Source organism: Heliangelus exortis, chromosome Z (assembly GCF_036169615.1).
Source record: "Heliangelus exortis chromosome Z, bHelExo1.hap1, whole genome shotgun sequence".
NCBI lineage: Eukaryota > Metazoa > Chordata > Aves > Apodiformes > Trochilidae > Heliangelus > Heliangelus exortis.
The window spans coordinates 40,903,940-40,920,412 of NC_092454.1; the positions used below are offsets into that span (position 1 = coordinate 40,903,940).

At 40.4% G+C, this 16,473-nt stretch overlaps 1 protein-coding gene across 1 annotated transcript in view; it reads right to left on the reverse strand.

Annotated features, from left to right (window-relative positions):
• Nucleotides 1–16,473, reverse strand: part of SH3GL2 (SH3 domain containing GRB2 like 2, endophilin A1) — a 92,451-nt gene that overhangs the window by 6,681 nt on the left and 69,297 nt on the right. The window contains exons 3-7 of the mRNA XM_071730940.1: nucleotides 11,714–11,786; nucleotides 6,555–6,698; nucleotides 5,403–5,536; nucleotides 3,918–4,076; nucleotides 713–816 (exon numbers count right to left, since the gene is read on the reverse strand). Coding sequence (XP_071587041.1) covers nucleotides 713–816; nucleotides 3,918–4,076; nucleotides 5,403–5,536; nucleotides 6,555–6,698; nucleotides 11,714–11,786 — 614 coding nt within the window. The remainder of the gene's footprint in view (nucleotides 1–712; nucleotides 817–3,917; nucleotides 4,077–5,402; nucleotides 5,537–6,554; nucleotides 6,699–11,713; nucleotides 11,787–16,473) is intronic.

Sequence of the window (16,473 nt, forward strand, 5' to 3'; positions counted from 1 at the left end):
GTCCAGCTTTTAGGAAGTTTTTTCAGTACCATGTGGACTATGGAAGTATTTTTGCTATGTTGTTCCATCAAAGAAGGACATGTGTGGGAAGCTGATGAACTTCTATAAACATTATTATCCTCATTTGAAGAAGGTACAATCTATTTTTGACAGAAACAAAAATTATAAACTGGGTAAATTCTATTGAAAGACAATGTACCAATCCTGAGACAGCATTCACAGTTACAAAACAAAGGGATGGAAGACATAAACCCAGATAAGCCTTTTGTTAAGTTTATCTGCTAATACATCTCAAAGTAGGATTACTTAGTAAGCTGGGAAATTATGGGGGTCTCACTACTTGGCTCAGGAAGACCTTCAGGTAGATGAGAACCTAACAAGACATACTTTGTGAATACATGCAGGAACGGTAAGGAATCCAAAGCTGTCTCACTGACTTCTGATATTTTTAAACGCTTGCTTTTAATTAAATAACATTTAACAGCTTTACTGAGCTGAGATGCTTTCCTGAAGCCAGATCACATTCAGGCATATTTGGAAGTATATGCATCTCCAAAACATACAAACCTCAACCTGCAATTGCCTAATGAAATGGTCTTTGTTTTCACAAACATGCAATTACCAAGTTGCAAGAGATAGCAGCATTCTACTTGTAAGTTTTCTGCCTCATAAAACAAAAAACATTTCCACAAACTTACAAAAAGTACATTACCTATCCTCCAGCTTAGAAGTAACTCTCTGTAGGATCTGTGTGGCCTGCTTGTGGTACTCCAGCTGGGCTTGTACAAGAGCAGAAAGCTGGCTCACTTGTTCAATCTGAGGATTGACAATAAAACATCAGATCTTAGGTAAGTACTAAATGCTCAGCAGTAGGAAGGAAAGACCACTGTCACACTGACACTGCAAAGGCAGTTCTACTCATCTTTCTAAAAACTTGATCCACCTTTGTAATTCATAGTTATATACATACACATCAGTCTTTTTTCATTGCCATGTCTGGTTATGACCTGATGGTGAATGCAGCTCTTTTACAATGCTCATTTACATGGGTAATTTGCATGAACATCAGCCCATAGACCTACCTCGTTCAGCAAACACTACAAATTAAAAATGAGATTGTAATGAGAGCATTATACATCTTTCTCTCTGCATTTCAGAAGCACAAAACCATAGCAACTTTGGTCATGCTTCTGTCATACTCTGGCCTGTGAAGCAGACCAAACCAGGAATATACTACATATTCTTGAGTGCAGAGTATTTATATTGAAGGCAAACAGCATTCTAACTCAGGAGTGAAAAAATGTTGAAAATTCTTTCATGGGCAATGCAATTGCTAGCAGTTTCCATACTTAACAGTGCCACAATGGTGCAATTCAAACCAGCACTATCTGTCCACACAGGATTCGATGTTACTCCAAGGATTAAAATCAGAAACTTAGTATACTTCTTTAGTTTCAGGTCAGCTATATTTAATTTATAACTTGCAAATATTTTCACGGTTTTTTGTGGTTCCTTTAAATCAAGCTGGAAATAAAATTAATAATTAAATTCGATGTGTATTTAAATTTTAAATGAGTCCAATCATTTACTTCAACAGAAATATTTAAACTGAGTTTCCTTTGACCATAGAATTATAGAAAGGACTAGGTATGAAGGGACATTAGAGATCATCTGCTCTAACCTTCCTGCCATGGGCAAGTACACCTCTCATCTAGACAAGGTTGTTCAAGGCCTCTTCCAACTTATCCTTGTACATTTCCAGGGAGGCAGTATCCACAACTTCTCAGGGAAATCTGTTCCAGAGCCTCGCAACCTTTATACTATAGAACTTTCTAACATCCAGTCTAAACCTATTAGCCCTCAGTTTAAATCCATTTCCCCTTGTCCTGTATCTGGATACTCTTATGAAAAGTCTCTCTCCAGCCTTCCTGTGGGTTTCCTTCAGTTATTGAAAAGCAGCTATAAGGTCCCACCAGTCTTCTCTTCTTCAGTCTGAAAAACCCCAGCTTCTTCAGCCTCTCATAGCACAAGTGCTCCAGCCCATGGATCATCTTTGTGTCCCTCCTCTGGACTTGTTTCAACAGACCTATATCATTTTTATGGTGGGGAAACCAGAACTGGATCCAGTATTCAAGGTGGGTTCTCACAAGTGCAGAGCAGAGGGGGAGAATCACCATTCTTGACATGCTGGCTGTGCTCCTCTTGATGCATCCTAGGTTACAATTGGTCTCCTGAGCTGCATGAGTGCACTGATGGCTCACATTGAGCTTCTCATCAACCAGCACCCCCAAGTCCATCTCTTCAGGGCTACTCTCAACTTACTCTGTAACCAGCTTGCTGGGCCTTGGGTCGGTTTGACCCAGAGGCAGGACCTTGCATTTGGACTTGTTGAATCTCATGCAGTTGACATGGGCCCATTTCTCAAGCCTGTTAAGGTTCCCCTGGATGACATCCCTTACCTCAAGTGAATCCACTGCAACACACAGCTTGGTGTCATCAGCAAACTTACTGGGGGTCATTCAATGCCATGGCCCATGTCACTGACAAAGATGTTAGACAGCACTGGACCCAGAACAGACCCCTGAAAAACTCCACTTGTTACTAGTGTACAGTGCTCTTCCCACACCTACCAGAGCTCTAACACTTACGTAGGCCACCATATTCATCAGGCATGATTTGCCCTTACTGAAGCCATGCTGGCTGTCACCAGTCACTTCATTGTTTTTCATGTGCCTTAGTACAGATGTCAGGAGGACCTGCTCCATGATTTTACCTGGCACAGAGCTGAGACTGACTGGTCTGCAGTTCCCTGGGTTTTCTGTGCTCCCTTTCCTAAAAATGGGACTTATGTTTCCCCTTTTCCAATTTGTGGGAACTTCTCCAGACTGCCACAACTTCTCAAATATGATGGCTAGTGGCCTAGCAACTTCAGCCACCAGTTCCCTCAGGACCTATGAAGGTATCTCATCAGGTGTTCCCAAATCTGATCTTCACTTACTCTTGGTGGTTCTTCACTCTCCCAGACCCAGACATTGCCCTCTGTGAACTGAGTAGTGTGGCTCATTTGGTTATCAGTGAAGACTGAAGCGAAGAACTTGTTGAGTACTTCAACCCTCTATACATCCCCAGTTACCAGGTCAAACTGTATCCCTCTGGAGGGACCCTACATTCTCTCGTCTTTCTTTTTTCTCTGACATATCTGTAGAAACCTTTTTTGTTATCTTTAACTTTTCACAAGATGTCCTGTAAAACAGACTGAGCCTGAAATATTTCTTTTCCTCCAAAAGAGATAATTTTTTCTTCTCCCTCAATTTTACCATTTCAACATCAATTATGAAAAGTAGACAAGAAAAACAACCGAACAGATGCTCAATCCCAAACCACTCTATAACCAAAGTCAGATTTAAGCTGCCATATTAACTTTGGCTGTCCTACTATTTCATTTCCTTACAGCAGAGACCATGGGCTTGTGAGTTCACTGTCTCTGATCTTTACCAGTCCTCTCAGCAGCTTATACACTTGAACAAGAGCCTTGGCTCAGACCTTTAAACCAGAACCAAGAAAAAGTCATGACCTACATTTAAACAGTTCTAAGAAGGAAGATATTTTGGTTTTGTAAATAACACTATGCAGCTAGGTAGCACAATGATGCTACAGAGAATTGGTATTCTTCAGCTCAGTTACCTATAAAATATTTATAAAATTAGTTCTACATGTGCATGCTATACATTACTATAGTTTCTGAGACTCTACTAATAGAGTTCACCAAGGAGGCAAGTGCTTCTTCACTATACAATGACAGAAATCTGTGTCATTGTGGATTTAATAAAGCTTTCAAGCTTTAGATTGCTTTGATCTGCCTTCTAAATAAGTGTCTTCTTAAAATTCAGCTCAAAGATTAACAAGGGATATCTCACATCCATCTCCAGAAGGTTGAACATGCTTGACTCAGCAATTTCTTTTGATTCATCAAATTTCTCCAGAGCTTGGCGAAGTTCCTCATCAGGGAGCTTGCCCTGTCTTTTCTTTTTGTAATCAAAATCCAGGCGTCGACCCTCCATTTTCTTTAGGTGATGCTAAAAAACAAAAATTCAAACACAGGCACAGAATAAAGGATGTTCCCCAGCTCTCCTCAAACTGCATTCTAATCAGGTAGTCCACACATATTTGCAAGCATGTGATGTTTGCTCTATATCAAATCTTCCCTAAATGGGCAAATTACAGAGCAATGAAAGAGGTGATTTTACATATCATTTAAGAAACTATGGTTCACTGCTGTCTAAATGACAAACCTTCAACATTAAAAAAGTCTCACAGAATGGATAACTGCACTTGACACCTGTATAAAAGATATGGGAGTTTATAGCTTTTTAACTCTGATGCAGAATCACCTGGACACCAAGTTTTCGCCTGAGATGTTTAAGAAAAACACTCTATTAAATGCACAAGTTAGTACATTTTTGCCTGAGTAGTAGTTGTCATAAACAAAGCAACACAGAAAGTACTTTTGTTATTTCCATAAGACCACCAAAGGATCTTAGTGCTATCTTTTACATCTATCTTTTAGAAAAGATTTTCGGGTTTCTTAATTGATGTAACTTTCATGTCAATCTGTTTAGCAGCTGCCAGCCAAAACTTAATGCTACCAACATGAGCACAGATACTGGATACTTCAGGTGTTTACCTTCCCTCAGAATAATCAATTTGCCATCTATTATGATATTTATAACTTTTTCAACTTTTTAAATTATATCAAGCTTCCTAAGACATATTTCTTCCACATATATTCAGCAATATGAAAGCACTAGTTAGGTCAGAAGAACAGTTACTAGCAGGGATAAGAATTTGCTGAACTGGGAGCCACTGTTACTTCCCCAGTTACAAAATTAGCTGGTGTCTGCAGAAGAATATGTGCAAACAGATTTTTTCTGTAAATGTGAGCTCGTTCTTGGGTTACTAATTATGTAATTCATGCATCCAAACAGTGTTTATGATCAAAATTCCTGGGGAGGTTTCAGACACAGTTGTCATACAGACAAAAGAGTAATGCCAGTCTAGAAGCAACTACAGAAATGCCCTCACATGTCGTACATTAGAAAATTGAATGTAAACATCTGTTCATCTATTTTGTGAAATGAGCTTTCAGATCATAGGAGTAGAGTACTGTGTTGTGTCTTCACAAGCTTGATGACTGCCAGCACAGAATGTGAGAATTTTGATTTTTCCTCTTCTAAACCAGTAAGAAGAGAAAACTGGAAAGTAAAACGCAGGCCAAGAGATAGTAAAGTCAGATCATCTGTGAATCTGAAAGCCTATTTTTAACTCCACAACTAGTATACACTTGGAACACATACACTTTCTGCACATTTGGCATTATTAAAATGCCACATCACATGCAATACCTGAATTTCTCTCAGATCTTTGTCATGGAGATTCTGAAGTGGGTCAATGAAGTTTTGTTTCACTTCTATGTCTAAAGAGTCCTTGACCTCAGAAAGCTCCTTCATAGCTTCTCCCACATCTGCAAGTGCTGGTCCTGAAAGAAAAGGTCTCCATTTTACTTCACAGTAATTTTTGGACAGTTCTAAATCACCGTCAAACGAAACCAAGCCATGGTAAATAAAATCATCAGGGAATACATAGCAATTCGCACAAACTAAATTCTATTAGTTCTTCATTTCCTCTTTAAAAATGAGTTTGAAATTTAGCAAATGAGAGGCAATCAATAGAGAACCCAGTTCAGCAGTTTTTAGCACAAATCAGTCTACATCTGACAAGTGAGCTAGTAGACTATATAAAATAAGCAAGGAAGTACCCTTTCCATTGCAGGTGTCTTTATGCCAGGAAGAGTTTATCAAGTTCCAAATGAAATACAATTTTCACAGTCGTATTTCAGCATCCCATGTCTTGCCATATAAAAATGGGTATAGAGAGGGCCACAAAATAGGGCAGAATACTCTCACATTGTGAGAGTAATCACCTCTACTGTTGAAGAACATAATGGTAAGTCTCAGTTTAATATTTTTAACTCAGAGAGCTGTAAAATCATGTGAGGCTTTGAAGAAGCAGTTGATAGGTAAGAGAGGAGTATTTACTAGTGCCTTAGGTGTGGAATTTGGCCAGAAAAAATGTGAAAGTCTTTCTTAAATCTATTAGCTTTTATTCTTTGCCTGTAATGAAGACAATAACATTTACTATAAAGATTTTGAGGACAAAATGTTTTACTGTACACATGCATAGAAAATAATACAATTTCTGAACCTGTACATTTTTCATTCCAACACAACCTCAGTAACATAATACATGACAGAGAGCCTAAAGCCTCTATGGGTCCAAATGGAACCATTTTACTTTCAATGAAAAGAAAAAAATCCTTGATGAAAATAAATCAACAGGGATAGACTGGTCTTAAAGCTGAAGTCTGATGAAGCAGAACCCTAATGCTTCTTCCTGAAGTTCTCCTTTACTAGACTGCAATGCTTTAATAATGAAAATTATATTAAATTTTACTACAATTTTTATGGCATTGTAATAAAAAAGGAAGTAATAGTTACCAAAGTTGCATTCTTCTCCAAGTTCTCGGCCAAATTTCAGCATTGCATCTGCCAGCAAGGCTTCAGCCTGAGGGTAACCTGGTCCCTTTTCCTGGCCCCGAATTTTTGACATAGTGTTGATCATGCTGAGTTTAGCCCTGGAAGCTGAAGCAAGTGACAGAGGTTACAAACATGGAACACACAACTATACAGACAGTTTTAATGCTTACCTCAGCTACCTACAATGTATTTGAAGGGCGCTATTTATGTTTAGGACCTGGCTTTCACCACTTATTTTAAGAGCAAAGGAATGAAATGTTGGTCACTGACTTTTTGCTTCTGCTGCCAGGTGAGAGAAGAGGTTCTGTCCAGAAGTTTAAGTCAGAGCTTCCCTTGAAATTGCTTGGACAGAAGAAAGTCCAGGAGTACTACAAAGATAGAACGTTTGATATGTGCTAGAATTCAGGTAGAGGAATCTTTAAGCTATCACCAAATTCTTAATCTTAAAATCACCAGGTACTGAATGGATAGCAGATTGAGCCAGTGTTCCCCTCCAGGCGAAGTCCAGACTATGTACTCTCAAGATGATACTGTGGTGCCTCACATTTTTTAAATGTTGAAAACTTTTTCTGTTGCAGAATATTTAAAACCTATGTCCCCAGACATGATGTCCAACAACCTGTGGAACAATTTTTGGGTTTTAAGGAGATTTAGGCAAACTCCTACCTCAATAACATTTTCAGATGTACTTTAGCTTGTATTTTATTTCAGACACACACTTGCAGATCAGAAGAAAGCACCCAATTACCATAACTGATGAAAACAAAGACAGCAAACATAAAAGAACTTGTTTGATGATGTGCTGTAATGAATTCTTGCAATAGTGAATTTTCACAGAATGTAAGCAGCCTGCAGAATTAATTAATGGCACTTGTCTTCAAATTTTGTTAATTAAATCCTATTGTCAGCAAAGATTACTAGGTGTTTTGTTTTTTTTTTTTGTATGCACAAAACATACACACAAAAACAGACCCAGGATAATCAGGCAAGTGTCATAGCATATATTTTGCCTGAGAAGCAGCTATGACAGGATAACCAGTTCATAATAAACACTAATTTTTGTGGGCTTTCTCACTAGCCTTGAGTGCCACTAGATCATGCTTTTCACTGTATGAATTTCTTGATGCCTTCTGTTTCTACCCACTACAAAACTATGGTCACCGGACTTGATGACTGTTTAATATAAGAAACTGCATTTTGATGACATGGCCTTTAGAACCACAATTAACATGATGGCAGCAATGAGAAAATACAGAAGCATAAAAAAGCCCAACTAAGGCACAAAAAGAAAACTAATCAGGGGAACTGAAGCAGCAAGCTTAATTAAAGCAGGAAAAAAAGGGAATACTTTCAGAAATAAAAGGAAAAAAAAGTAGAAGGTAATATAAAAAAATGTAGTATTATATTCTGCTGTTTAGAGAGTGACCAGCATTCATGAATCCCAGCATGTGCAAAAATATTTTCCCAGGGGACTTAGAAGTTTCCTGAGCAAACAACCAAACAACCCCAGTTACATGAGCCACTCCTCTTCAGACTTATGCACTAGATACTTCACCTGCTTCTTTGCCATTCTTTGAGCTTGCTCTAGCACCTAACGTCCTTCTTGTAGTCAGAGGCCCAAAACTGAACAGAGTATTCCCAGTGCAGCCTCACTAGAGCTGAGTACAGGGAGATGATCACTTCCCTAGTCCTGCTGGCCACGCTAGGTCTGATACAAGCCAGGACGCTGTTGGCCTTCTTGGCCACTTGCGTGCACCACTGGCTCATGCTCAGCCAACTGTGACCAACAGGTCCTTTTCAACAAAGCAGCTTTCTAGCCACTCTTTCCCAACCCTGTAGCATTGCAGTAGGGTTGCTGTGACCAAAGTGCAAGGCCTGACACTGAGCTTTGTTGAACTGCATGCAACTGGCCTTGGCCCATTGAACCAGCCTGTCCAGGCTCTGCTGTAGAGCATTCCTTCCCTCAAAAAGATCAACACTCCCACCTAGCCTGGAGTCACCTGAAAACTTACTGAGTGTCCACTCAATTCCCTCATCCAGATCACTGATAAAGATATTAAACAGAACCGGTCCCAACACTGAGCCCTGAGAAACACAAGTGACAAACCAGCAACTGGATTTAGCTCCATTCACCACAACTCTTTTGTCCCAGACAGACAGAAAATTTTTTACGCAGTGAAGTGTATGACTCTCTAAGCCATGGACAGCCAATTTCTCCAGAAGAATGTTGTTGAAAATGGTGTCAAAGGTGTCAAAGGTTTTACTAAAGTCTTGGTAGACAAAATTCCATATCCACTAAGTGTGTCACCTTGTCCCAGAGGGAGATCAGGTTAGTCAAACAGAACCTGCCTTTCATAATCTCATGATGACTGACTGGACCTAATCTCCTGGTTCTCCTGCATATGCTGTATATGACTGATGTGTTCTTAATTTTTTTTCATAACTGGGAAGTCTACTAAGCGATATTTTTCATTTGGACTAATCTGAGTCCATCTCTTACAATTCATTCACCTTTATCTTTAAAATCTTTTTCCATTACGCTTCCTTCCCCTTACCTTTCCCCTTTCCATTTCCCTTTAGCATTAGTTAATTAACTGCTTACTGATGTTAGACAATGCTGCATACTTCATTTAAAGATCCCTCAAAACACTATGAATCCAGTTGATCTCTAGCACTGCAGTACTATGTCATACCAGCATAATGATATTTTCATGGCACGTCTTACTTAACAAGGAATGTGTGCAACACCCCAGATCCTCTTCTCCCTGCCAAATCCAGGGAAACTTTAAAAGAAAATATTCTGTCAAATCTTGCTGGTTTATTGTCAGTTTTTTGTTTGTTTGCTTGCTTTGTTTTCACTAATTTTTCCCTCCTTCCCACTGTAATATATCTGTTTTATTAAAGTGAGAAAGTAAAAAGGAGATACTGGAAATCAGCTGTTTTGGTGCCTCAGGTAATATAGTTGTAATGTATATAATAAGTTGTAATATATAGTAATACAGATAGGGTAACATATAGAGAGTAATATAGAGTAATATATACTTATATATGTCTATATGGGGAATTTTAAAGATTATATTTTTTATTGTATTGAAGTAAGAAGTAATTTTCCATCCAATTCTGTTCACTATAGGGAGCCTTTTTACAACTAACATATAACAATCTAGGATTGGGTTAGAGCTGAAAAGGCTGAGTCCTGCTTCCCTTTTACTCCAACTGCTACTGTTGCCCACGTATGGAATAAATAGCATTCTCTCATTTGATAAGGAGGAAGGAAATCTTCCTTCTTCCTATTACAACTTTATTTTCCTGATCCTACTTACACATGTCACAAGCAGATGATGGGAAGAGTAGCCAGAGTATGGAAACTGCTCTTTCTTGCAGCATTGCAAACTTACATTATCCTGAGGTGCCTGAAATCACATTCTTAGCTACATACAGAAATTTTGGTCTCCAGCATTGCTGTGAGTCTCCTTCATGATTCACAGCAATCATAACCATTCAAATGTGTCAGGAAAGCAGACAGAGAAACAATAAACAACTCAAGCTTATTACTCAGTCTATATGCTTCACAGCATGAGCTTGATGATAGTTAACAACTTTATCACTTGCCCTATGTTTGTCAATCTGATTTCTTTCCCTGCAGAATGCTTGTTGATGATGAGCAATAAAGCTGTGGACTTGAGTCACAAACAGTATTTCAACAGTATTTCAACTGTTGACACAGAAACCATTTTAGTCAGTATTTTCTCTCTAGCAGTTCTTGAATCTGTAAATATTTTTCCTCCTTTTCTCAGTCCACTGGCAGCATCATCAAATTATCCTCCTTTCCTCTGTGGCCTAACACAGAAATATCACTAATTAAGCTATACAAGCAACAGTCCTTCATCCTTCTACACTGGAGTTAAAATATTTCACACTGGTTTAAACTTGTTCCCAGCTATTAGGAAACAAAATCTGCACAGTGAATGAGTGAAATTGTTGTGTACTTCTATGAAATTCAAAGATATTTGCAGCAGGTAGAGGGTGTCATTTTACTTTCACGCAACTTTTGCACAAGCACGACTCTATTGACCCCATCAGTGGAGCTGATACTTTCCTACACTAATATTAAAACTCTTATACTCCTAAATCATAAGATCTAGGATTAAAATCTTGAAGTTCTTGAATTTAATGCTGCACTTGATTGTAACAGTTCCAGGACAGCCCTCCTTGTCAGGAACCTTTGGCAAGAGAGGAGCATGCAGCTTTCCATCAGCCCAATGACAAAATTTTTCTTCAGTATTCCCATGGAAACCAGTCATTTATTTCCATTTTGAAGGTTCAATTCATTCATCTCTGATTACGTCAGCTTTTGTGCCCTTTCCTCCTGTTTGGCATTAGCAGCTCTTCTGCACACTTTTGTAGTTATTCTTCCAAGGATGAGATATTACTAGAGGACCAGGTGAAAGGTGTTGTTTCTTCTCTTGCTATGCCTTGGAGGAAGCTGCTTCAGAACTTTGCCTTTATTCCCATGGTCTGCAAGGACTGCTTGGCCTTTTTCCCTTACACAGGGCGAATGACAGGCACTGTAGAAGGAAAAGGTGCCTCATGCAGACTCCCTCACCATACCTAATTCTCATTTCCACACATAAGCTGATGGTCTGGCCTCTGTACCTCTCCACACCCAGGGAGGTGGCTGCTGCTGCCCCAGTATTCCCTGACTGCCCTGCTCCTGGCTGGAGCAGCTCCCTGGGATGGGCTGTGGCTGACAGGCCTGGCCCTGCCACTCCTGGGGTGTCCTCTGCCAGGACAGCTCCTAATGCTCACAGTGCTGATATTCAGTAAATAAAGTAAAATAAAGTAAATACACCTGGCTGCTAGTCATACACTGCCCCCTTACCTAAAGCAAGACTACATAAAAAGAAAAGAAACCTCCTGAAGCCAGTCTCCATCCTCCCTGACAGCCTAATAGAGAAACCTGTATTCATCTTTGTCTTTTATTTCACGGTAGCTTCACCAAATTTGTGTTCATCTAAACTGCATCAGTGAGAATGAGATCTATCAGATTACATATTGGTAAGAAAGAGTTTTGGAAAAAAAAGTGCTGCAAGTATCTTGGGACTGAGAAGTTACTTTACCTGGATTGGGTTGAAGATACTCTATCGTCTTTGCCATTATTTCCACAACTGCCCTGCTGGTAACATCCACTTTCTAAAAGATAGTGAGACAAACAAAAAGACACATGATTTAAAAATCAGTTGATGAAAACTTTGAAGAATTAGCCATTTTTGATTGTAGATTTCAGTCAAAATATATCACCAATTATAAAATAGGCTGCCTGCCTCTTGCAGAGGGAGGTCTTTTAAAATGAGAGTAAGGAAGACCAGGTATCAATCAGCTTCCAATTTCAAGAAATCAATCACCAGCAACACAGACCATTTATTTCCCCTGTCTGACTCCATGAAGAATTATTTTATATTTAGGAATTTAAAATTCTTAGAACTGAAAAGCATCAGTTCCTTCTACTGTAACAAGAATTTTTGCTTTCTTAAGCATCAACTTCTTAAGATGCATATAGCAAAGTACACAACTACTCTCCCTCTCAGAAATCAGGCCTCAAAGAAAAAATGCTGCTTTGGCAGATCTGGGAATCCCTGTAATCTGTCCTGTACTCTGCATTTCTGGAGACACATTGCATTTCTCTGCAACGTGAGAGTGTCCCACAGAGTGGACTTATTCAACATAACGACAAGTTCCTATTTTGGAAAAAGAACACCTGAACTATGTCAGTTGCAGCATGCTGTGACTGACCTCTTTCCTGTTTCCTGTTGCCACTGCCATCTGCCAGGTCTTGCTCTATGGTTTACAAAAAGAAGCAGTAGAGGTCTGCCAGCCCTGTATTGCCTGGTGGGAAGCCCAGAAATGGCTAGAAGGCTGCAGAGGAGAGTGGGGGTGAGAGAAAAGAAGGCTGGGGATAGGCAGTAAGAGGATGCCTACTGCCTGCAGAAAAGATGGCAAAGGACATGGAGTCAGACAGGGAGCATGGAGGCAGCCAAGGAGTTAACTCCATTCTCTTCTCAGCTCTCAGTGCTCTCATCTCCTGGGATGCCAGTCAGTGCTGACCAAGAGCATTATGTGACACTCACCCCTGGCTGTTGCAGTGTCCTATTTTCCCCTCTAAACCTTGCATCTGTATTCTAAATCTTTGCTATCATCTTCCAGCTTTGTCAGCAGTGTCTAAACTTGTAGTACATTCAAAACAAAGCTGGGCAGAAGGGAGAAAACAGCTCTGTAGCACTTCAGCTGTGAAGAAGTACAGAGGATATGCCCTTCTTTGTTTTCCATGCATTTTTTCCCATATCACTATACAAATGTACAGATAAAATAACTTCTGTCTCTCTTGATCTGAGTTAGGTATCAGATATGTACTCTACAAATACCTACCAGTAGGTTGTGTTACAGGATTTGATAGTACATTTCAAGTCAAAACCAGAAAAAAACCTGCCCTTACTGATCCTTCCAACTGAAATATTTTCACTGGCACACAAAGCTATGTCTCCTTTTTTTTTCTTTTCCACTCCACAGAAACACTTGGTGCTACTGCTGCCAGTCTCACCAAGCACTCTTCTGTTGAGGGGATATCCCCCCCCTGCCTAAGGCACTTTGCCAGTGGAAGCCACTTAACAGGACCTCTGAACCTGTGAACGAATATTTCAATCCACTGTCAACAACCTTCAGCAGACAGCACTTGCTACTTTTGACACACGCTCAAGGAGCTGAGAACTACAGGCACCTTTTGCCATTGAAACAACTATCTTGCAGATGGACATTCTCTGTTGTAGTTTCTCAGATAGTGACAGCCATGGCTGCAGAGATCAGAATATTGTGGAGTTTGGGATGCTGCTGAGCATGCTGAAGGTTATTACTAAGACAAAGGTTTAGATTTCAGAAGAGCAAACTTCAGCTCGCTCAGAGCTCAGCTGGGAGGAGTTCCATGGGAAGCTTCGATGGAGGATAAAGCAGGGAGTGAGTGATCAGAATTTTTCAAGAATACTCTCCCAGAAGCAGAAAAATTTAATCCTCTTTAAATGTAAGGGAAGTAGGCAGAGCAGGAGACCCCCTTGGCTTAAATATGAGCTTCTGAGTTTGTTCAAACCAAAGTGTATCAGAGATGGAAAAGAGGATGAATACTTGCTGAGAAATATAACAGCACTGTCAAGGTGTGCAGAGATCTGTTGGAAAAGCAAAAGTTCAGCTCAAACTGAAGTTGGCCAGAGACATCAAAACCACAAAAAAGGATTCTTCAGGTACATAAACAACAAGAAGAAAATACTGGTCTGTTGTTAAACTGGAGACTTGAATTAGACACCAAAAATGAGAAGGCAAAGGTTCTCAACACTTCTTCACCTCTTCCTTTACCAGCACTATTGGGGCTGGAGAACAAAAATCCAGGGCAACTGTCACAGTTTAACACTGGCCTGACAATTAAACCAAATAACAGATGTTCTCTACTAATCCCACCCCCAACCCCCTGATAAAAAAAGGAGAGAGAGAATAAGGGAGACTTATGGGTTGGAAACTAAACTACACAGATTTAATGAAACAGTAATGATAAAAAAGCAAAAGTTACTAAATATATATAAATATACAGGAAAATTGATACCACTTTCCTCTTCCCTTTGCCTCAATAACTCTCACGTCACCACCGAGGCTGCAGGGCAGCCCTGGGAAAGTCCAGGCTGGACTCCCGGAGTCGTCAGCCGTCAGGAGCTGGAGTCAGGAACACACAGATTCAGGCTGGCACGGATCAGGACCACAGGCAGACAAACGGATGGAATCCTCCCAGGATGCCTCCCAGCAAACAGGGACAGGCGAAGAAGGAAGGAAGGGAAGGGGTTTAACCCTTGTGATCCCTCAAATTTATCCTGAGTATGACGTGTATGGGATGGAATACTCTGTTTGGTCAATTTTGGTCATTTATTTTGTCCAGTCCTCCCTAAAGGAGGGTTTGCAGCTGTGACCTCTTTACTCCTTTTCTCCTTCCAGAGGGCAAAATGTTCCTCAGAACTGAACAGTGTCCTTGGCTCTGCACACCAGTCTCTGGCTGCAACTATAAAAACTGAGTATTATCAGTCCCAGAAGCAGACACTAACTGAGAAACTCGCTGTTAATTTCAGCAAGTCCAGCTACTTACAAGAGACTTAGCAGAAAGCAAAAGTAAAAGAAAGAAAATTACCTTTATCCTGGCCCAAACCAGGACAGCAATGCAAACACAGACTCATCATCAGTGAAGGAAGCATTGGTATGTGGTCTATTGCAGGAGCTTGATCCTTACAAATCGATGGGCCCTGACATTATCCACTCAAGGGTGTTAAGTAAACTGACAGATGTCATTGCAACATCCATTCTCCATAATTTTTGAGGGAGATCAGGGCACAACCCAGAAGACTGGAGGAAGGCTAATGTCAGCCCCATCTAAAAGAAGGGCCTACAGGAGGAGCCAAGAAATTATTTCAGTCACTGAGACCATTATGGAACGAATCCTCCTGGGGACTATCACAAGTCAAACGAAACAAATTATTGGGAAAAGCCAGCATGGGTCCTCCAAGAGCAAATCACACTTGACAAACTTGATTGCCTTCTATGACAAAGTAAGATGCTCAATTGATGTAGGGCAAGGGGTGGACATTGTCTACCTGGATTCTCCAAGGCTTTCAATAAGGTTGCCCACTGCCTCTGCCTAGAGAAGCTGATGCATTATGGTCCAGACAAGTGGACTGTGCAGTGGGTGGGGAGCTGGCTGCACCCAGAGGGTGGTGGTACATAGCTCCTTTTCATACTGTCAACTCCTCACAAGTAAAAGGAGTGATACTTGACCTAACACTGTTTATTACCTTCATACGTGATCTGGATGATGTGATCGTGTACTCTGATAAAGTTTGCTGATGATACCAACCAGAGTGGAGAAGTGGACACTTCAAAAAGGAGAGCCTCCCTGTAGTAAGATCTGCATAGGCTGGAAGAGTGGGATAACAAGAACCTTATAAAGTTAATTGAAGACAAATGTAAGGTCTTGCACCTGGGAATACTTAACCCAGGACTGTAGCACAGACTCGGCTCTACCCAGCTCCATGTAAAGGGACCTGCAGGTCCTGGTGGACAACAAGCTCAATATTAGGGAATACTCTGCTGCAGAAGCAAAGAAAGCCAGTGGGACGCTGGGTTACATCTACAAGGGCATCACCAGCAGAGATAAATAAGTCATTATCTCACTCTACTCAGTGCTTCTCAGGCCACACCTGGAACACTGTGTTCAGTTCTGGTCCCTGATATACATAAAAAGATATGAACAGGCTGGGGAGGCTGCAGAGAAGCGCTAAAAGTATGGTGAAAGGAGAGGGAAGCCTGCCATAGGAGGAAAGGCTGAGAGAGCTGAGTTTGTTCAGCCTTGAGTAAAGAATGCTTAGGGGAGAACTCATTACCCTGTTTCAGTATTGAAAAAAAGTGGCTACAAAGATGAAGACTCCCTTTCTGTGAGAGGAACTCCACAGTTATTCCAAAGGATAATCTAACTGGACACAACAGAAATTGTTTCATAATGAGAACAATCAGCCACTGGAATAATTTCTCCAGGAAAGTGGAGGATTACCCAACACTTGACACTTAAAACTCAGCTGAACAGGGTGCTAGGCCATCCTGTCTAGACTGTGCTATTGCATAGAAAGATTGGACCAGATGATCTTTGAGGTCCCATCCAGCCTAGTGTTTTATGATTCTATGATTCTTCTCAGAGATCCTCTACAGTGGTTCAACTGAAACTAATTTTTATCTGACATCAGCCTCAATCTCTGAAGGAAAAACTGGCAATAAAATAGTACCATTTATCATGCATGCCTTG